Source organism: Dendrobates tinctorius, unplaced genomic scaffold (genome assembly GCF_039654945.1).
Source record: "Dendrobates tinctorius isolate UK_male_01 unplaced genomic scaffold, ASM3965494v1 ptg000083l, whole genome shotgun sequence".
Classification (NCBI taxonomy): domain Eukaryota; kingdom Metazoa; phylum Chordata; class Amphibia; order Anura; family Dendrobatidae; genus Dendrobates; species Dendrobates tinctorius.
Genome location: NW_027361751.1, coordinates 2,247,873 through 2,270,890, shown reverse-complemented (window position 1 = coordinate 2,270,890; position 23,018 = coordinate 2,247,873). Strand labels below are relative to the sequence as shown.

The window sequence follows — 23,018 nt, the reverse complement described above, 5'->3', positions numbered from 1 at the left end:
GGTCCTAAACTAACCTGAATCCCCCTTCCTAATTCTTCAGTAATTTGAGTTAATACGCTGACCCTTCCTCGTGTTTTATCCTGCAGCTATGGGTACCACTATAGGAAGTAGTGTGCTGCTGTAAGTCCTTACTTGTGTGATCATTTCAGAAATAATTGTCTGTCGCCTTTATAGGTTCAGTATGGCATTTTCCCAGATGACTTCACATTTAACTTATTAATTGATACTTTCATAAAGAATGAACATTGGGAAGGTACGGTGTGCGCTTTTATGCCCGTCTTTTATGCCATGTCTTATATTTCATGTGTGTCTGTCCATCATTGCATTACACAGCCGTGTGTGAGGTTTCCGCTCACTGTGAGACTTTACTTTTATTGATGAAGCATGCCGTATTATTAAAAGGACACGGTGATCTCAGCAATGTATGGCTTATCCAGCAGATGTCTTAGGCTATGTGCACACACTGCGGAATCACCTGCGGGTTTTTCCCCGCGGAAACCCAGGTAAAGTGACCTGCGGTTTTCCTGCGGTTTCACACCTCTACTATGTTAAAGGTGTGAAACCGCAGCGGAATCCGCAGAAACAATAGACTTGCTGCGGTTAATAAACCGCAGCAAAACCGCGTGGAAAAAAACGCAGCGTGAGCACTGCGGTTTTGAAAACCCATAAGGTTAGATGGTACTGTACCATGTCTGCGGAACTGCTGCGGTTCCGCAGGGCCAAAACCGCAGCGGAACCGCAGCGTGTGCACACAGCCTTTTAGGGCGCAGTCCTCAGGATGGACCTACATCTACCGCATACTGCTGGTGATGAAGAGGTGGCCATACTCATGAGGCTCTCTCCATTCACTAGTGTGTGAGGTGTAATACATTGCCGCATGCTTTCTGTACAAGTTCATACTGGGCGTTTTTGCTGCGTTTTTTTTTTTTTTTATGCTAATTTTCAGCTACGTTTCCTATGTCTGAGATTTCAGAAATCTCATACACACAGCTTGGTTTTTTTTGTCACCAGTATTTTGTGCTTTGCATGGTTTTTATACATAGAGTATGTCGCTTCTTTCAGAGTTTTTTTCCTCAGTTTTCACCCATTGAATTGAATGTACAAAAAACTCACCAAAAGTGCAGCGAAACCTGTGTTTTGGCTGCAGCTTCCTTTCTGATGCAGAAAAAAAAACACATAAAAAAAGCCCAGAGTCAACTTAGCCTAACCATCAAAGCTCATTTTCTTTTTTGCACTTTCACTTTTTTTTTCTCCCCAGCCCCATTTTCCAAGAGAGAGTTTGATTTTTCCTGTTGATCTAGCTGATGGCCCAGTTTGGTTTTTGGGACCTGAGTTGCAGTTCCATCATTCACTTTACCATGTAATGTGCTGAAAATGTTTTAATTGGGGCGAAATGATGCTTCTTACAGGGAATGCTACATCATCAGGAGGTCAGCGTTTACCGGCTTCAGAAACAAAACCGTGCTCCCCAGCTGCAGTGTGTTTTAAAAGAAAAAAAATCCAAATTGTGCTTTACTCACCTTGTTCAGGTCCAGCGTTGTTTCTCTTCCGCTGCTCTTGGTGTATTTTATTGTCTGCAGCGCCGACATCATGTGGACACCGCTGCAGCCCGTCAGGTGAGTTTAGCAGCTCCATGTGGCTTGTGCCACAGTCAACATCACTGCAGACCATAACAGACAGCGGGAAAAGCCGCGGAGACTCAGCGCTGCACAGGGGAGAGGTGAGGAAAACACCGTTTTGGATTATTTTTTAGAGCAAACTACACCTAGGGGAAAACATGGAATGTTTGTATGGAATGGTCACAGTGTGGAAGATGTGAGCGGTTATTACAAAGTACATGTGGCTCATGAATCACGGTCGATCTTTATCATGTGGTCTTCTCTCCACGTTGCGTCTCCCAGGAGCCGTTTCGGTGGTGGTTGAGATAATGCTGCAGGAGAGTTTCGATAACGTCTCCACACAACTTCTCTCTCTCTATGCTTTGCACAAGTATCTGTCTGGAAATCCACAATTAACGGTAACATTTTATATTTTTTTATGTGGAATTATTTTGTATTTAATGTAAATTGCATTTTTCTGATTTTTCTCTGCTTTTCCCTGTTTGACGCCACTCCCAGCCCTCCAGCTGTGTGGGTTTTTTTTCAATTGCACCTTTAATGCATTTTTTTTTTTATAGTTTTTTTATCCTGCTTTTGCCTCTGCAGTGTTTGTCTCCTTTTTGGTATGACCTAGCTTACGATAAATAAAACGGCTTCATTTTGGCCACTTCCCATTACTTAGCTTTCATTAAACTTTATTGATGTGCAGATTACATGAGTGTTTACTGCGATTCCACTGTAGAAAAGCAATAGAAACGAATGTTTGTTTGTTTGGTTTTGTCTGCAGATTTTTCAACTATTCAAGTCTGTAGGGAAAATCTGCAAATAAAGAACGTATTGTGCATAAATGATAAAAAAAGCACAGCAAGCAGGAGATATACAATGACATGTAAAGGTTTGCGCACCCCTGCTCAAAATTTCTATTGTGAACAGTTAAGTTGAAAATGATATAATCTCTAAAAGGGCTCAAATTAAAGATGACACAATGCTTCTTTATTTTAGGTCAAAATAAGTTTTCATCTTTTACATTTTAAAATTACAAAAAAGGAAAATGGGCACATGCAAAAGTTTGAGCACCCTGAATGGTTAGTACCTAGTAGCACCCACTTTTGAAAGTATCACCACTTGCAAATTCTTGTTTGAGGGATTTTCATCCATTCTTTCTTGGAAAAATTCTTACTGTTCTGTGAGATTCCTGAGTCGTCTTGCATGCACTACTATTTTGAGGTCCAGCCACAGATTTTCAATGATGTTCAGATCAGCGGACTGTGAGGGCCATTTTAAAACCTTCAGCTTGTTCCTTTTGAGGTAGTCTATTGTGGATTTTGATGTGTGTTTTGGATCACTATCCATTTGTAGAAGCCATCCTCTTTTCAACTTCAGTTATTTTTACAGCTGGTGTTATGTTTGCATCAAGAATTTGTTGAAATTTCATTGAATTCATTCTTCCCTCTATCCGTGAAATGTTCAGTGCCATTGGCTGAAGCACCTCCATGCTTAATGGTTGGCTAGATGTTCTTTTCCAGAAATTCTTTGCCCTTTTTTCTCTACACTTACATTTAATCATACTGGCCAAAGAGTTCTATTTTAACCTCGTCAATCCACAGAACTTGTTTCCAAAATGCGTTAGGCTTGTTTAGCTGTTCTTTTGCATACTTCTAACACTGAATTTTATGGTAAGGATGCAGGAGAGGTTTTCTTCTGATGACTCTTCCATAAAGGTCATATTTGTGCAGGTGGACCAATGTATCACAACTCCAGAGACTGCTAAATCTTTCTGAAACTCTTTTGCAGTCATGCGGCTGTTCTGATTTGCCTCACTAGCAATCCTTCAAGCAGCGCTCACTAAAATATTGCTTGGTCGTCCAAACCTTATCTTGACCTCCATTGTTCCTGTTAACTGCCATTTCTTAATATTTTGAAAGGGCAACTTGAAATCACTTTGCTATTTTTTATAGCCTTCTCCTGCTAGGCAGCAGCTGATTAGAAGAACCCTTGGCTGCTGTTTTTTGGCACAAGGTTATAGGGACTTTTGCTTTGTCCCATTTTCCCTTTTGTAATTTTTAAAATTTAAAGCAAAGACTATATATTGTGTCATCTTCAACTTTAGGCCTTTTAGAGATCATGTCATCAACTTGCTTTACTGTTCACAATGACAGTAAATTTTGACCAGGGGTGCTGAAACGTTTACATGCCGCTGTATGCTGGACTAAAGGCCCCGTTACACGCAAACTGGTGACGTTGCAGCGATGTCGAAATGACATCGTTGCGCGTGACACATAGCAACAATCAAAGATCAGTTGGCTGATCATTAATCATTGCCTAATCGTCTGGGCCACAAATCTATCGTTAGTCTCCCGCTGGGCAGCAAACATCGCTGCGTGTGACAGCGAGAGAACAACGATCAGCGAGCTCCCAGCGCCATACAGCAGATGCTGGGAGCTGGTATCCAGGGTAAACAGCGGGAACTAAGCGCTGCACGACTCTTAGTTACCCGCTGTTTACCCTGGATACCAGCGTGCTCGCTGATCCTGATCGCTGGTGAGTCTGCCTATGTGACAGCTCACCAGCGATCAGCTAACTATGTCCCAGCGATCCCATCCACGTCGGATCGCTGGTGGGATCGCTGGGACATTGAAGCGTGTAACGGGGCCCTTATGGTCATCAGTGTTTCGTACCCAGAATGGGATACAAATTACAAAAGATCAGCAAATCCCCATAAGACCTACCATGGCTGCAGTAACAGGAGATATTTGCAGAAGGCTGGTTGCAGCTTTTGTTATGTTGCCAGTACACAGTCGGAGGCATATAATGACAGATGACCCTGTAGATTGCCATTTTCTAAGATGCTGATTTTTTCTTTTTTTTTTTTTTTAACACAAGAAAATCTGCAGCTCTTTGTTGCTGCCAGCTAAGGCGGGCTGGGTAGAGCACGGCCTGATCTTTACTCCCTTTAGTTTAATCAAAGACATTCCTTCTTTTTAATAAAGGGAATTGAATTTTGTGCCAGTGCCATGGAAAGACTAACATATTGTTTGACACTTGTTTTATGTCAAAAAATTTTTTTGACAATTTAGTGGGAGCAAGAAAGAAATCTTGGCGCATCGCTGGTGCTGGCAGGCTTGCATCAGGAGAACACAGTTGGGCTCAGTTCTCAGCTGTATGGATACACGCTGTTGGGTAAGAATCATCTGTCATGATTAACACTCATGTATCATACTTGTATATAATGGGGTATTAGTTGTGGCGACCTATAGAGTTAAGGGGACTCTCTGGTTTTATGCATTTATTTTAAATGTATTATGGCCTTCTGGGGCCATTTATGAAGTTCCTCATGTAGGGTTCTCATCCATTGGCCGGAGGCAAAAGTGGTTTCAAAGAGCATCTTCTGTCAGTCGAAGAGGAGGGGGTGGAAAGGTGCACTGGTCTGTTAAGCCACACAAAGGGTACACGGAGCACCTCTTTTTGGTTTGCACACTCATTCTGTCCTGACAGACTCCTTTTAACCCCTTAGATCACAGGTCCCTAACTTGTGGTTTGTGGACCTGTGATGTGTGTCTTTCGGCTAGCTGCCAGATTATTGCATTGGCACAAAGTCTGTCAAACAGAGCAGGTCTCCAGATGGGGGCTTTGGGAGCGTTTACTGGGTGGGGGGAGCTGGAGATGGAATGATACTACCAGTTAGAGGGGTGCATGGAGCTGGATGCCATGGTGTGGTAGGTATGCTTGATGTAAGAATACTGAATAAGGGGTAAGTATCCTGCCTATAAAGGAAGGAGCACAAGTTCACGGCGTGCTGTTTGTACAGAAGTTTTGGCTGACTTTATCCCAGGTTCTCACCGACACTGCTGTCGAGAGAGGAGGTACTGAATGTGGCTCTCGCGGTGGGAAAGGTTGGGGACCCCCTGCCTTAGATGCTGCAGTCAATAGCAACCATGGCATCATGGTCTGCGAAGAACTCCTTCAAGGACTGTCATGAGGACCCTGGCAGTTGCAGAAAATAATTTTTCATTATTTTATTTATTTTTTTTTTAATCATTCGTTGTAGAAATCTACATATTTGGTACTGTCAGAATCATAACGACCTGTATAAATGGCTGAATAAAGTTAAAACAGAGAAAAATAGTAGCGGAAATGCTCTTTGTTTTCTGGTTTATCAACATTAACCCATCCAAGAAAAAAAACAGGCCTTCATTGGGCTAGATTTGTGCAAAAGTAAAAAAATAGAATAAAAAGTTATGGCAGATTGTTGTATGCCCCTCTGCTACTTTTCATAAAAAGGGACTGCCAAAGTGTTCTGTATATATGAAGCCAGGACAGATATTTCTTACTGCTAACAATCGATATGTTAGGGGCTTCTGCCGTGTCACGTACAGTCAGTTCGGAGGGGAGGTCATCTCTGCATCTGATCACATCGTCCTACATGGACCGTCTCTGATCTCTGCCTCCTTTACGGTCATGTCTCCTGCTAGCTCACAAAATCTAATTGCACATTTCTCCACTAAAGCCTGGAGGCCCAGCCTGTCCCCAAAGGCTACATGTAGTATAATGGGCCGGTCGCGTCTGCGAACGTTGTCACCGATCTTTTGCCCTCCGAGCCACAGATGCCATTTTGAAATTGGGAAAATACAGTTAGCTTATCTCATTCCAGGGATACATGGATTTTATTGCTGCTTGCTCTCTAAACACCGGGATTGTGTTGCCAGAAGGGGAAAAATATTATGTGCGAGGGACAAATGAAGGTGATAATTGCTCTAGAGACTTCTGTCCTGGAAGTCATACAATACGCACTGCAGCAGCTGCTTTTTTCTGAAGATAAAGATTATCCCCCTCAAGATGGCTGTTTATTTAGGCTTAAGGCCAGCGGTAAGAGTTCACCATGCTGCTCTTGGCAAATTATAATTATATTGGATTTTGTTTTGTGAGCAAAACCCCCCAAAAAGAGAAAATGTAACATTCTAATTAAGTGTCTCAAGAAAGGATGGAAATGGTTGGAAAACGAATTTCAGAATTTCTCCCTATGGGAAGGAGGATTCCGATAATCTCTGGCATTCAGAAGTATTTTAAATACAGGATTGTACTTAAACCACTGGAGCCACCGCAGCTGTCGGGAAAGGTTTATTGCTGGTCTGCAGCCAGTTTATCAAATACGGTCCTCTTACTTGGCATCTGTGCCAAAATTGTGGAAGGAAATGAAAATCTAAAATATGGAAATCTAACTTGATTCCTCAAATGTGCATGGACCAGTTTATATGTATATTCTGTTGTGTTTAGGAAATATCGAAATCTCCAAAGGTCTACGAGCGGTCTACACCCAGATGCCCCTGATGTGGAAGCCAGGTTATTTTCAAAGAGCCTTGGATGTTATGGAGAAGGTGTCTCAGATGCCTGGAGAATGCAAGATATGCAAGGATACTGTGAGTGTGCGCCATGTTATACCAAGTATTATTCCAAATACTGGCATCATGCTTGCTTTCATCTTTGGCATTGGGACCAAGATGATTTGTTAGGCTAATGTTACTCAGCTTGCCTCATCTAGTGAGAGGATGCACAGCTGCAATGAGCCGCATCCAAACCAAACACAAATCAACTTTCTTTCTTTCTTTCTTTCTTTCTTTCTTTCTTTCTTTCTTTCTTTCTTTCTTTCTTTCTTTCTTTCTTTCTTTCTTTCTTTCTCAGTCGCTTAGATAGTGTCACTAATTCCCCTGCACTTTGCCAACATCATAATCACTATCCCCATTGAGGCTCACAATGCAGTCTCCCTATCGGTATGTCTTTGGAGTGTGGGAGGAAACCAGAGTACCTGGAGGAAACCCACCCAAACATGGGGAGAACATACAAACTCCTTGCAGATGTCCTTGGTGGGAGCCACTGTCATAAGAAAGGATAGATCCTTGGCCCTTTCCTTATTAGCTTGAAATGAAATTCTATGGACTAGGAGAAACAAGTTGAAATTCATTAGTCCTGAAAATTACTCTTGTCTGCCATTTGACTTGTGGTAACACTACTGTTTTCGAACCGTCTCCCAAATTGTCACTCATGTCTATTATAAAGTTATTGCAGTGCATGAATTCCAGATCAGGGGGCTGTACTGCATGTGTTCTGTGTCCACTGTTCTGATGGCATAAATGACTCTTACGTCATAGGTTCTTTAATGGTGAAAAATTATTTTAAATACAGTATGTCAATTTTGACATTCAGTTGAAAAAGTTCTATTGAGATTCCGAATGCATGTGGACATGTTCATCCCAGTAATAATGCTGGATGTGACGTCTGTGTGTCCAAGATGCCACTGTCCTCACCAGGGCCGTGGAGTCCGTAAGCCAAATGTCTGATCTCAAATTCTCAATTTCCCTGACTCCCGACTCCACAGCCCTGGTCACTACTGAGCATGTGCATAAAGTGCAGCACAGATTCATCTCAGCTAAAAGCCGAGATCCTTCGATCAGGAACAGAACAGACATTTACAGGACATTTCATAACTTTCCCAAATTCTTATGATAACATTTACAGCGCATCCTGGTTTGTACTACTGTACTCAATTTATTATATATTTTAGTAGTCGAAGTCGGTCCATTTTTATACTGACTCCACCAAAATGGTCACAGACTCGGACTCCACGGGCCTGGTCCTCACTAGATCTCAATAGAGTTCTCCAAGGTTATCTGTTATTTGACCTCAGCTAATTGGCAGACACAGGGCAGGGGGTCTTGTGTCCCGGCCATAAGAATGGCATTACTAGTGTCACTCATCACATCACTCAGAACAGGCAAAGAAATTCTATTCCCACTATATTAGGACTAATTCCTAAGCATCCAAGTCCTCGGTATACACACGGCACTGAACGATCAGCTGCTTTCAGTCGCTCTAAAGCCTTAGATCTGATTTCCGGCCTTGCTCTTAATAAGTCCCTCTGGGCAGTCAGACTGCAGTCATATCCTGAGCTTATTAACTATTACAGCCAGTAAGCCTAGATAAAGCCATTCTGTCTACACAGCGTTTCTTCTGCTGCCTATAGATCTTGTATCCTGTGTTCCTCAATGACGGGCAATGGATATTTCGATCTCACAACAAAAACTATCATTTGTTGAACCAATAAGTGATCAGAGACATTTTCTCTTTAGTTTTTGGATTGTGACGATTGGAGACTTGCTGCGATCAGCAATACATTTTTAAATCATTGTATGTTTATTGATTTTTGTTTAAGAAAACTTAACAGAATGTGAAAAAAAACCCATCCTTATTACCCAAGTCCTCCATAAGATACATAGAGAATAACAAACATGGAAATATACAAGCACCCGCAGGGTCATTGAGGTCAGAGACAATTGTCATATACAGTGGGGCAAAAAAGTATTTAGTCAGTCAGCAATAGTGCAAGTTCCACCACTTAAAAAGATGAGAGGCGTCTGTAATTTACATCATAGGTAGACCTCAACTATGGGAGACAAACTGAGAAAAAAAAATCCAGAAAATCACATTGTCTGTTTTTTTTTCCTTTTATTTGCATATTATGGTGTAAAATAAGTATTTTGCCACACACTGTTGTTGGTATGTTGGCCCATTCCTCCATGCAGATCTCCTCTAGAGCAGTGATGTTTTTGGCTTTTCGCTTGGCAGCACGGACTTTCAACTCCCTCCAAAGGTTTTCTATAGGGTTGAGATCTGGAGACTGGCTAGGCCACTCCAGGACCTTGAAATGCTTCTTACGAAGCCACTCCTTCGTTGCCCTGGCGGTGTGCTTTGGATCATTGTCATGTTGAAAGACCCAGCCAAGTTTCATCTTCAATGCCCTTGCTGATGGAAGGAGGTTTGCACTCAAAATCTCACGATACATGGCCCCATTCATTCTTTCATGTACCCGGATCAGTCGTCCTGGCCCCTTTGCAGAGAAACAGCCCCAAAGCATGATGTTTCCACCACCATGCTTTACAGTAGGTATGGTGTTTGATGGATGCAACTCAGTATTCTTTTTCCTCCAAACACGACAAGTTGTGTTTCTACCAAACAGTTCCAGTTTGGTTTCATCAGACCATAGGACATTCTCCCAAAACTCCTCTGGATCATCCAAATGCTCTCTAGCAAACTTCAGACGGGCCCGGACATGTACAGGCTTAAGCAGTGGGACACGTCTGGCACTGCAGGATCTGAGTCCATGGTGGCGTAGTGTGTTACTTATGGTAGGCCTTGTTACATTGGTCCCAGCTCTCTGCAGTTCATTCACTAGGTCCCCCCGCGTGGTTCTGGGATTTTTGCTCACCGTTCTTGTGATCATTCTGACCCCACGGGGTGGGATTTTGCGTGGAGCACCAGATCGAGGGAGATTATCAGTGGTCTTGTATGTCTTCCATTTTCTAATTATTGCTCCCACAGTTGATTTCTTCACTCCAAGCTGGTTGGCTATTGCAGATTCAGTCTTCCCAGCCTGGTGCAGGGCTACAATTTTGTTTCTGGTGTCCTTTGACAGCGCTTTGGTCTTCACCATAGTGGAGTTTGGAGTCAAACTGTTTGAGGGTGTGCACAGGTGTCTTTTTATACTGATAACAAGTTTAAACAGGTGCCATTACTACAGGTAATGAGTGGAGGAAAGAGGAGACTCTTAAAGAAGAAGTTACAGGTCTGTGAGAGCCAGAAATCTTGATTGCTTGTTTCTGACCAAATACTTATTTTCCACCATAATATGCAAATAAAAGGAAAAAAAAACAGACAATGTGATTTTCTGGATTTTTTTTTATCAGTTTGTCTCCCATAGTTGAGGTCTACCTATGATGTAAATTACAGACGCCTCTCATCTTTTTAAGTGGTGGAACTTGCACTATTGCTGACTGACTAAATACTTTTTTGCCCCACTGTAGATATATGTGAGTGTTGGCCACCCTCCACTCACGTCGGTGATTTATTTTCATTTGCCGCTACTTCACAACAGACAGCCCTACAGTTCTTTAGTCAGTGCTCCAGAGCAGGTACATACACGGCCAAGAGATTCACAATAAGCCCAGGCGAATCCTCGTCAGCTCTCTTCAGGCAACGTCCAACCATCAATTCTGTGAGCCCATAATTCGTCACACTTGGCCTCCAAGTTTCTTTATTGGTATGTTCCTCCATCTTAAAGGGAACCTGTCACCCACCCCCAGCTGGACATAGTAAGGGAAGCCATAACCTCTTCTCCCTTCATATGTGCCCGAGATATGTGGAGGATATGGGGACAGACAAACATGTTAAAACTGCTGTGGCGCACATGTTGTATATGGCAAGGACACTAACTGTAAAGCACTGGCTATCACACCGTGCTGTTTTAATTCATATGCAAATGAGTCCATAATACTCTGGCTGTGATCTGAGCACTTCCCAGGCCACCGCCTCCCTGACTCTATGCCTTGCCCATCCCCACCTTCCTTAGCCTGAGTGACACCTCACGGTCTCGGCCACACAGTTATTGAGCAGTCAGTGAAGCAGTAGAAGAAGGGATGGGTGGGCAATATAGTGAGTCGGCAGAGGCTGTGCAAGTGCTTTGACACACCCAGAGCACTTAAGCATCATTTATATATCAAGTAAAACTGCAATTTTTTTTTTTAGTCAGGGAGCAGACGGTTACATAAACAGAGGCATGAATGCATCATATAGTTCCCAGAACAATATGACCACATAAACGGCTTGGTAGGGGTGGATTGGTCTGACATTGCCTCTTTTTGGGGTTCTGAAACCCAGCACCCCGTCAAGTCAGCTGTTACTTGCTTTGACCGCTGGATGTGAACACTCAACAGCGCAGCTCCTTATAATGTGTAGTGACCAGTGCCGGGTATTGCACAACGGCTTCCATTAAAATGATTAAGGAGCCAAGTCACCAAAGCTTTTATGCCAGAAAACTTTCGTCAAAGCTTTGATAAGCCTCAACATTGCACAAAGGGGAGTTGCGCACAAATGTTGCGGCTTTTGTTGCACTGCCGCTTCTCTGACTGGAGTAGCCTTCATGCATGTATGTACAGCTCTGGATATCATCCGCTGCGCTCTGCCCCATTATAGTGAATCGGAGAGTAATCATCTGCTATATTTTCCTTTCTTATACAGTGACACATTTCCCGGCCTGCTTCTCGGAGCTGTTGGTGCTGTGCCAGCATGCAGATGGGTAGTGTAGGAGCTGCTGCAGGTCACAACCAGCCTGTGACAGAGCGTCACGATGAGGTTGGCAGACCCTAGGGATAAGTGAGCACAATACAATGCCACATTTCTGCCATTGTCCCATCTTACCGCCTGCAATCAGTTTAAATCTCTGTATGTTGCTTTCTAGATCATGTAATATGCTCATTATAAAATGAGCTTTGTCAATAAATGAGGGGAATAGCCAGGGCATGAACTGGTTAATGAATTTAGCCAAGGTGTATGTAAGCAGTGGAATTGAACTGTACTTTGTAGTACGTCCCGTGCCATGGGTAGTGCGTCCCGTGCTCTAGGTAGGGCGTGCCGCGCGCTGGTTAGTGCGTCCCGTGCTCTGGGTAGGGCGTGCCGCGCGCTGGGTAGTACATCCCGTGTGCTGGGTAGGGCGTCCCGTGCTCTGGGTAGGGCGTCCCGTGCTCTGGGTAGGGCGTCCCGTGCTCTGGGTAGGGCGTCCCGCGCGCTGGTTAGTACGTCCCGTGCCCTGGGTAGTGCGTCCCGTGCTCTGGGTAGGGCGTGCCGCGCGCTGCTTAGTACGTCCCGCGCTCTGGGTAGGGCGTGCCGCGCGCTGGTTAGTACGTCCCGTGCTCTGGGTAGGGCGTGCCGCGCGCTGGTTAGTACGTCCCGCGCTCTGGGTAGGGCGTGCCGCGCGCTGGTTAGTACGTCCCGCGCTCTGGGTAGGGCGTCCCGTGCTCTGGGTAGGGCGTCCCGTGCTCTGGGTAGGGCGTCCCGTGCTCTGGGTAGGGCGTGCCGCGCTCTGGGTAGGGCGTCCCGTGCTCTGGGTAGGGCGTGCTGCGCGCTGGTTAGTGCGTCCCGTGCCCTGGGTAGTGCATCCCGTGCTCTCGGTAGGGCGTGCCGCTCGCTGGTTAGTGCGTCCCGTGCCCTGGGTAGAATGTCCCGGGTGCTGGCTAGGGCGTCCCGTCCGCTGGGTAAGGCGTCCTGTCCGCTGGGTAGGGCGTGACACGTCCTGGGGGTACGTCCCGCGCGCTGGGTATGGCGTGCTGCGCTCTGTGTAGTATATACTGTGTTAATTCTCTTCATGTAGACGTTGGGTCACCTTGTGAATGCAGATCTTTATTGCTTTGGCAAAGCCTTGATTGTTGTGACTTCTGAGGACCGCAGACCTCACCGGATGATCTTTCTCCAGGATGTTCATGCCGTTCCCCATAACTGGGAAGGACTGGCAGGCTCCTGGGATCATGCTGGTATTTGTTTAATTATATTCATGTCAGATTATTCTGATAATGAGATGGAGAATGAAAGCAGAGACGATGCCAAGGTGCCGCCATTCTACCCTGCCACGTTCATGTTCATAGCCAAATAATGTTTTGCGGCTGCCAGGATTTCCCAATTACATTCTCTATCTGTGAGGGCTACAAGCAGAATGCAGCTTTTCACTTGGCGAAGGGCCCGTCTGCTTCAGAGTAAGCCATAATGTGATTGTGTACGCAGCACACGCTGCCGCTCCTCATTGTAGACCGTGCACATTGTTCTAGTACTCACCTGGATTGTGTGGTGGGAGGAATAGAAGACTCTCTCGGATCACTCCTTTTCTCCATGATTGATAAATACACAATTCCGACATTTGTCAGCCTTGTTCCTTTATTGTGGGGCTTTTGTACTTACTGAGTGAAGGGTTTCTACATTGTTCAAGATCATAGAAAAATATGCTGCTCTCATTTGTTCTATAAAATCGACCATGATGAGGAAGAAATTTTCCTCACTGTCTTGATTTAGCAGAAATTGCACTCCCAGAAAGCAACAGATAATAACAGTCAGCATAGTAAATAGATTTATTGGGGTTTTCCACTTCTAGAAACGTGGACCCCCAAACGAATTCTGTTCTATAAAATAAAAAAAACTGATAGTTCTCGCTCTCCCCAAGTCAAACAACGGCTCCCTGCCACTAGTTTACAAGTTGTGTTTTGACTTTAGTGGGGACGTTCTTTCGACAGCTGACATCACCGCTGCAGCCAATCACTGAACTCAGTTGCTCTGCTGATGTAGATGCTGGACTCGGTGCTTGGGTACAGTAGGTATGTGAGCTGTTGACGTGATGTCATTATTGCAGCCAGAGCCCAGAGATTGGAGCGTCGGTGGAGAGCTAAAGCGAAGCAGGGCGAGTACTATTTGGTATTATTTTACATAACTGGAATTCTTTGAAGTCTACTTTTCTGAAAGTTGGAAAAATTCTTTAAGGTTTGGTGTTCCTAGACAAGTTCTGAGAATTATTCCAGAAAATATTTCCAGTCCTTTTATATTGGAAGCTGCCAGAGATACCAGCCCCTTACCTCCTTAAGTCACCTTCTTGTTTAGCTTGCAAAAAAAGAAGGATAAGAGAAGACTTAATAGCTGTGCACAAATATCTGAAGGGATGTCACAGTGTAGAGGGATCATCAATATTCTGATTAGCACATGGAAACACGAGAAGCAATCAGATGAAAGGGAGAAGATACAGATTAGATATTAGAAAACACTTTTTGACAGTGAGGGTGAACAGTGAGAGGAACAGGTTGCCGCAAGAGGTGGTGAGTTCTCCTTCAATGGAAGTCTTCAAACAAAGGCTGGACAGACATCTGTCTGAGATGGTTTAGCGAACCCGGCATTGAGCAAGGGGTTGGACACGATGACCCAGGAGCTCCCTTCCAACTCTACCATTCTGTGATTTTTGATGCTGTTGCCAGTAGCAATGTTGGTATGTACGCTCTTAAGGGGGTTTTACACATAGCGATATCGCTAACAATATCGCTAAAGCATCACCGACTTGGTGACGCAGCAGCAATATCGCTAGCGATGTCGCTATGTGTGATACCTCCGACCGGATCCCCCGCTGTCCATCGCTGATCGCGCAGCTCCATTTCTCGTTGGGCGCTTCCTGCTGGTGCCGACGAGCGACACGCGGACGGAGGACGTCAGGATCGCCGCGTCTGAAAGGTAAGTATCGTCCGCTGTATCGCTGCTGCATCGCTGTGAGATCTTCCTTTGTGGATGCACCAGCGATCCTGACCGGGTCATATCGCTGGTCGGGATCGCTGCTGCATCGCTAAATGTAAAGGGGCCTTTAGTAGGATTCATCTATCACCCTTGAGCCTCCCAAAATTGTGTTGTAAGGTGCCAGTGGGCATCCTAATAAAGACTCCAGATTTTCGATGGCTGTATATCTGAGGCCGTGACACATGCAGTTGATCACTGACTTTTCACACTTTCTTTATTATTTTGTGAAGTCCACAAGTAAGAAGAAAAATTCTATATCTAAAATTAAAGTTTATGAAAAAATGTGCATAGAAAATAAAGAAAATGTTTGTACTCATTTAAAATAATTTTATTTTGTTTAAATGGTTGCAAAAATTCACTGTGATCATAAAAAATTAAAAATTAGTTGTTTGACTTTTATGAGCCCCAAAATGGTTTAAAAAAAGAAGCCCACATACTGTACCAATGGAAAATTAAAAGAAATCTGTCTTTTTTTAATGTGATGACTCAAAAACAAATTATTTTTTTTATTTAAAGTTTGTTTTTTTTTATTAGGCAGAAGTAGTGAATGAAAAAAATGTACATGATTGGTACTACTGTATTCATTCTGATCCAAAGAAGAAAAATACGTTAATTTAGCCACATGGCGAATAGTTAAAAATTAAAGGTGCAAATAGAAATATATACTTTTTAGCTTAGCAAACGTGCTTTTTCTGAAGGCGTTAATACGTTATATGGATCTAAAAATGTGCCATAAGAAATTCACACACAAAAAAGCCCTCATAGAGCCATGCTGCCTGAAAAAGAAATATGGCTCTCAAAATGCGAAGAAAGGACAAAAATTGCCTATTCTAGGCGCTGTCGGCATTATTGGAGTGGTTTTTTTTAACAGCCTGGAAAACGATAGTTTGGGGGACACTGGTGTAGAAGATAGCATTTCTTTAGGATTGTTGTAAAGGGGGCTAACTACATAATACTCTAGTGTGAAATTAGAAGGCCACACGTACATATTATTATTATTTATTTATAAAGCACCATTGATTCCATGGTGCTGCACATGAGAAGGGGTTACATACAAATTACAGATATCACTTACAGTAAACAAAATAACAATCACAGACTGATATAGAGGGGAGAGAGGACCCTGCCCTTTTTGGCGTACATGCTACAGGATGGTGGGGAAGGAGACAGTAGGTTGGGGGGTTGCAGCAGCTCCAGTGATGGTGAGGCGGTAGCGCCAGTAGTGGTGGAGGCGGCAGCGGGGATCATTGCAGGCTGTAGGCTTTCCTGAAGAGGTGGGTTTTCAGGTTCCGTCTGAAGGATCCAAGTGTGGTTGACAGCCGGACATGTTGGGGCAGGGAATTCCAGTGGATGAGGGCTATTCGGGAGAAGTCTTGGAGGCGGTTGGGTGAGGAGTGAATAAGTGTGGAGGAGAGAAGGAGGTCTTGGGAGGACCGGAGATTACGTAAGGGAAGGTATTGGGAGATTAGTTCAGAGATGTATGGAGGAAACAGGTTGTAGATGGCCTTGTAGGTCAGTATTAGTAATTTGAATTGGATCCGCTGAGGGAATGGGAGCCAGTGAACAGATTTGCGGAGGAGTAGCGAGGAGAGAGATGAATTAGTCGGGCGGCAGTCAACTGTGTCGAAAGCAGAGGAACGGTCTAGAAGCAGGAGTATAGAGTATTGTCCGTTAGCTTTGGCTGTATGTAGGTCGTTGGTAATTTTGGTCAGGGCTGTCTCAGTGGAATGATGGGGCGGAAGCCAGATTGTAGATTGTCAAAGAGCTAGTTAGATGAGAGGTGGGAGGAAAGTTCAGTGTGGACATGCTGCTCCAGGAGTTTAGAAGCGAATGGGAGCAGCGATATTGGGCGATAGCTGGACGTGGCTGTTGGATCGAGGGTTGGCTTTTTAAGGATAGGCATGATTGTGGCATATTTGAAAGCAGAAGGGAAGGTACCAGACGTTAGTGATAGGTTGAAGAGGTGGGTTAGGGATGGGATAAGAGCGGTGGTGATGTTGGGGAGGAGGTGGGATGGGATAGGGTCAAGTGCACAAGTGGTGAGGTGTGATTTGGAGAGAAGATGAGCAAGCTCCCCTTCAGTGATGTTAGATAAGGAGGTTATGGGGTTTGGGCATTGGTCTAGTATACAAAGGGGTTTTGGTGGTTGAGCAATAAAGACTTGCCGTGTTTGGTCTATCTTGTTTTTGAAGTGTGCGGCAAGGTCCTCGGCAGAGATTAGGGAAGTCGGGAGGGGGTAGTGGTGGGCGGAGGAGGGAGGTAAAAGTATTGAACAACTGGGGTTGTGGGATAAGGAAGTTCCAAGGGATATAAAGAAGGCCTGTTTAGCAGAGGTGATGTCACGTCGCCGTCAGACTCGGGGCCTGTTGTTCCGCACTCAGCCACTAGGAGGCGACGGACTGTCACACCGCCCTCGGGCTCGGGGCCTGCTGTCCGGGCCTCGGCCACCAGGAGGCGCCGGACTGACATGTCGTCGTCGAACTCGGGGCCTGCTGTTCCGCCCTCAGCCACTAGGAGGCGACGGACTGTCACGCCGCCCTCGGGCTCGGGGCCTGCTCTCCAGGCCTCGGCCACCAGGAGGCGCCGGACTGACATGTCGCCGTCGAACTCGGGGCCTGCTGTTCCGCCCTCGGCTACTAGGAGGCGCCGTGGCTCGCGCCTGAGTGATGGCGGCAACAGTGAAAGGGCTTCTGCGCAGACATCTAGTGGACGCAGACTCCGCTCTGTCTGTCATGAAGGGGTTGGTGCATCATCATCAGGTCTGGTCCTCGGGGCGGTCCTGATGACATCATCAGCCCGGGAGCCTGTGAGGGATGACCTGATCCCTCAAATACCTTGGGACTGGGCTTGCAAGCCGCCGGATATATTCTTGGTTCCCCTGTGTGCTACTTAGTGATTGACTTCTGTTTGACTCTGACCTCAGCCTGGATTTCTGACCCTTCTATTACCTGACAACTTTGTACTTCTGCTACTCTCCTGGTTTGTGACCTTGGCTTGGATATTCTGACTCTGCTACTTCCTAACGATTCTGTACCTCTGCCGCCCTCCTGGTTTTTGACTCTGACCTTGGCCTGAATTTGACTCTTCTATTGCCTGCCGTTTTTCCTACTTCCCTCTGACGACCGTCCTGCTCTGGCCGCTGCTCATATTCAGACAGCTACCTCCTTGGCTCTGTTGTAAATCCAGATCCCTGTATAGGGGTAAAGGGTATCAGTGTTTCTCGGGGTGTTGCCTGGCTGCAGCCCAGACCCGCAGACGGACGTTACATTATATCCGGCCTAAAATTAACTGCTTCTTGTATATATACCCAACATATACAAAAGCAGTCTCCCTGAACTTTTTTACTCTGTCGCCTTATTGGGGGACACAGAACCGTGGGTGTTATGCAGCTGTCCACTAGGAGGCGACACTATGCATAATCTGAAAAAGATTAACTTTGGCTCCTCCTCTGCAGTATACACCCCTGGACGGCGTCAGCCTTCTCCAGTTTTTGCTTAGTGTCGCAAGGAGGCACACCTTTTTTTCTTTTTTTCCTTTCGTCGGAACAGATGAAGAAAAGTGGGTCTCCAGCGAGACTCCCGGCATGGCTCCTTCCTTGGCCCCCTTTTTAGGGGTGCCTAGTTGAAGTAGAGATGGCGGTCCCCCATGTCGCTCCTTCCCCAGTCCCTCGGGTACTGGTCCGAAGTTGAGACCCCCCCCTCCTTCCCCAACCCCCTTCAGGGTCTGGGTTGAGGTTGAGGCAAGGATGAAGACCCCCTGACGGTGACAGACGCACCCTCCCTAATCCCCCGCAGGGGGCATTAGGTTGAGACGCTGCAGGTAGGGTCGGAGTACAGACAGCATTCTGCACCAGGGACCCCAGCCCAGCTGTGGGATCCTGCTGGGGCCGGGGGAGGGTGCAGGCAGACGTGGCACAGCAGAGACAGGGCTTTCTGCGCCCCTGCCTCTGCAGCAGCAGTGGCTCCATGGCGCTCCAGGGACCCCCCCACACAGGAACCGCTAGCACTGCTGCCCCCACCGCTAGCCAGTCGCCCATTCTGGGGGGGTCCGGTGCAAATCCGACCCCCTCCCGGACTACCGCGCCGCTCTGGAGCCCTCCTGGGCATCAGGCCTCTAATTTAGACCGCGGCTTCGGCCTAGCCGAAGCCGCCGCCTTTTCCCCGCCCCCCCGGCCCGCCCCTGGCACGCCCCCCCGGATGACGAAAATGACACTGCAGTGTCATAGAAGGGGCGGATCGAGGCAGGAAGGGCGCGCTTTTACATGGCCCAGCGCGCCCTTTTCCAGCTCTCCGCCCCCTTCCCTCTCCACCTCAGAATCCGGTGGCCATCTTGCTGCACCTGGAGGAAGGCAGCACAGAGTCTCCGGGGGGCACAGGACATGGGGCTTATCAGCGCTGGACCTAAGGGGAGCACCGGTGGGGTAAGATCACAGCTGGGTCCTTGGTACTCAGCTGTGAATTCCTATAACCTATAGCGCTCTCCTACTCCTTTTTCCTCTGCGTAGATACCCCTGTAGGGTCTCTATTAATCAGCCTAGGTACTATGTCGGGCTCAAAGAAAAGAACCAGGCAAGACTGCTTTTATGCAGTCTGCACAGCCTGCAAGGCCACTCTCCCCAGCGGCAGCACGTATCCGCACTGCCGGGACTGTACCCAAAAAAACGGAGCAGAACCCCAAGAAGTCCCTACCAACGCTTCTGCGACCGCTACTGCGCTGGAATGGGCAACTCAGATGTCGCAGTCTATGACAGTCTATAGATAACCTGACCTCCACATTACTGCAGGGTCATGTCTCCGCTATGAACGTTACCCAGCAAAGGGACGTCCGGTCTCATGATCAGGGCGCTTCCGACAGTTCGAGGCGTAAGCGGACCCACAGGTCGCGTTCAGCTGTGTCCTCACATAGCAATAGGTCTTCCCCCTCCAGGGAAAGACACAGTGGCCTCAGGTCACCGAGGCCGTCCCCTGATAGAGAAGGACAATGCGGATCTCCACAATGATCCCAGACTACGGGAAACCTCCGCTCTAGTTCGCCCGCTAGGGAGCTCCTTAGCGATGCGCAGGACTCAGAGGGCATATGTGACTCCAATTCAGATAACGAAACAGAGAACGCTTTGCTCCCTAGTCCCCCTAGCAATACTGCGATAGTTGAGGATATCGTCTCTTCCATCCTTCGGGTGCTGGACATTTCAGATCCAACCCCGGAAGCACCAGAACACAACATTTCCTTTGAAAGTGTTCAGAAACCATCGAAGGTCTTCCCTAATCACCCGGAATTCCAAAAAATCCTTTCTAAGCATTTTTCGCAGCCTGAGAAAAAATTCGCCAATCGCAAGTATTTGGAAGCAAAATACCCCTTTCCACAGAAAGACACCAAGGATTGGACAGATCCGCCTGAAGTGGACCCTCCAGTCTCTGGGCTGGCAGCACAAACGCTTCTCTCGCTGCCGGACAGATCAACCCTCAAGGACACGGCAGACAGACAAGTCGAACGCATGGCTCGTTCAATCCTTGAAGCGGCAGGTGCCTCTTTGGCTCCCGCATTTGCTTTAGTCTGGGCAGCCAAGGCCATCATGGCTTGGGCTGCTCTATTGCAAAAGGGCCTTCAAGCTTCAAATTCTCAGATGGCGGACCAGGCGGTGCAAATTGCAGTGGTGGCAGATTACATGGTCCTTGCAGCGTTGGACTCTGCAAGAGGAATAGCGGGAATAGCATCAAACGCCATTACAATCCGGCGTATTCTCTGGCTAAGAGAATGGAAAGCGGATGCGGCCTCAAAAAAGTCCCTAACAAATCTCCCGTACTTCAGTGGCCGTCTTTTCGGTGAAAAGCTGGATACAATGATATCCAATGCTACCGGGGGCAAAAGTACTTCCCTCCCTCAACTAAGACCAAAACGCACGTTTAAAAGGCGTAATCAATCTCGTTTCCGATCCTTTCGGAATTCTTCGGGCTGGTCCGTCTCACGCCCAGCACAAAACCGTAATCGTTCCCCCCGCAGGGACAACACACGGCGGCACAGAGGCCGGACAGGAACTGGCAATCAAAGGCAAGCCAGGCAAAACCTAAAGGAGGAAAACCTCAGACTTTTCCCTCGTCCTGACTCATGCCCTCTCGAAGACACCCCACTTGTTGGCGGACGACTGCTACTCTTTCAGCAGGTCTGGCTGCCTATTACAGAAGACAAGTGGGTCAAGGAAATAGTGTCTTCAGGATACAAAATCGAGTTTACTACCAGCCCACCGCACAGGTTTTTTCCATCTGTCCCTCCAAAATCCCCGCTCAAAGCTCAGGCCTTCCGTCAAGCGGTTTCTTCCCTCCTGCGAGCAGGAGTCATAGTGCCAGTCCCAGCAGAAGAGCACTTCCGAGGGTTCTACTCCAACCTGTTCGTGGTGCCCAAGAAGGGAGGCAGCATCCGACCCATACTAGACCTCAAGCAACTCAACAAGTACGTTCGAGTTCGTCACTTCCGCATGGAATCCCTCCGGTCAATCGTTGCGTCTATGGAAAAAGGAGAATATCTTGCCTCCATAGACATACAGGACGCATACCTGCATATACCAATTGCTCCCGCCCATCAGAGGTTTCTCAGATTCGCAATCAACCAAGACCATTATCAGTTTGTGGCCCTCCCGTTCGGTCTGGCCACGGCCCCCAGAACATTTACAAAGGTCATGGCAGCTACCATGGATGTTCTGCACTCCAGAGGCATAGTAGTCGTTCCATACCTGGACGACCTTCTCATCAAGGCCTCCACCCTCAAGGACTGCGAGGTCAACGTCTCGATCACGATCGACACTCTGATGCGCCTGGGATGGTTAGTCAATTTACAGAAGTCCTCGACTACCCCGAGTCAGTCTCTGACCTTCCTGGGGATGCTATTCGACACCTCCAAGGGTCTGGTGATCCTCCCCAGGGACAAGGCACTGGCTCTCCGTCTGGGAGTTCACACACTCCTCCGCAAGTCCCCCAGATCTCTCCGGTATACCATGAGAGTACTTGGCAGGATGGCAGCAGCAATGGAGGCGGTACCATTTGCCCAGTTTCACCTCAGACCCCTTCAACTGGCCATCCTCAAGTCCTGGGACAGGAATCCGTTCTCCCTCGACAGGGAGTTCCGGTTATCAGCAAACACCAGGAGGTCCCTGCACTGGTGGCTCAAGCCAACCTCGCTTGCAAGGGGAAAATCCTTTCCGGTCAATGGAAGGTTTTGACCACCGACGCAAGCCTTATGGGTTGGGGCGCAGTGCACCTACATCACAGAGCGCAAGGCAGGTGGTCACCAAGGGAATCGACCATGCCTATCAACATCCTGGAAATTCGGGCCATCTTCCTGGCGTTGCAAGCCTTCCATCACTTGCTGGCAGACTTTCATATCAGAGTACAGTCGGACAATGCCACGGCAGTGGCATACGTGAACCATCAAGGCGGCACCCGCAGCATCCAGGCGATGACCGAAGTAACGCGTATCCTACAGTGGGCGGAGGATGCAAGGTCGGTACTCTCCGCGGTCCACATTCCGGGCGTGGACAACTGGGAAGCCGACTATCTCAGCCGACAAGGAATGGACTCTGGGGAATGGTCTCTCCATCCCGAAGTCTTCGGTCAGATCTGTCATCGTTGGGGGACCCCGGACGTGGATCTGATGGCATCCCATCTCAATGCCAAGGTTCCCAATTTCATGGCCAGGACGCGCGATTCGCGATCGCTCGGAGCAGATGCCCTGGTTCAGGACTGGACCCAGTTCCAGCTTCTGTACATTTTTCCACCCCTCCCCCTGATCTCCAGAGTCCTGAGGAAGATCAAACAAGAGGGTGTTCCCACCATTCTGATCGCTCCAGACTGGCCCAGGCGTACATGGTACGCCGACGTCGTGCAACTCACAGCAGACGCTCCCTGGCGTCTCCCCACACGTCCCGACCTCCTGTCACAAGGCCCGTTCTTCCACCAGAACTCAAGGGCTCTCAATTTGACGGAGTGGCCATTGAGACCTGGGTTTTGACCCAAGCAGGTTTTTCACCGGACGTTGTTAAAACCATGATCAGGGCTCGAAAACCAACTTCAGCCAGGATTTACTATCGTACCTGGAAGGTTTTTCTTCACATGGTGCGACTCTCGTGGGCAGATTCCACTTCCCTATTCTCTTCCAAAGGCCCTCGGGTTCCTTCAGTCAGGCCTGGACGCCGGGCTATCCCTGGGCTCGCTGAAGAGCCAGGTCTCAGCGCTTTCAGTGCTCTTTCAGAGGCGTATTGCTAACAAGCCGCAAGTGTAGACT

General features: G+C 47.3%; 1 protein-coding gene across 1 annotated transcript in view; it reads left to right on the top strand.

Annotated features, from left to right (window-relative positions):
• MRPS27 (mitochondrial ribosomal protein S27) overlaps positions 1-23,018 on the top strand; it is a 111,857-nt gene that overhangs the window by 59,837 nt on the left and 29,002 nt on the right. Inside the window, exons 6-9 of the mRNA XM_073584051.1 lie at positions 175-253; positions 1,902-2,017; positions 4,676-4,778; positions 6,873-7,015. Coding sequence (XP_073440152.1) covers positions 175-253; positions 1,902-2,017; positions 4,676-4,778; positions 6,873-7,015 — 441 coding nt within the window. The remainder of the gene's footprint in view (positions 1-174; positions 254-1,901; positions 2,018-4,675; positions 4,779-6,872; positions 7,016-23,018) is intronic.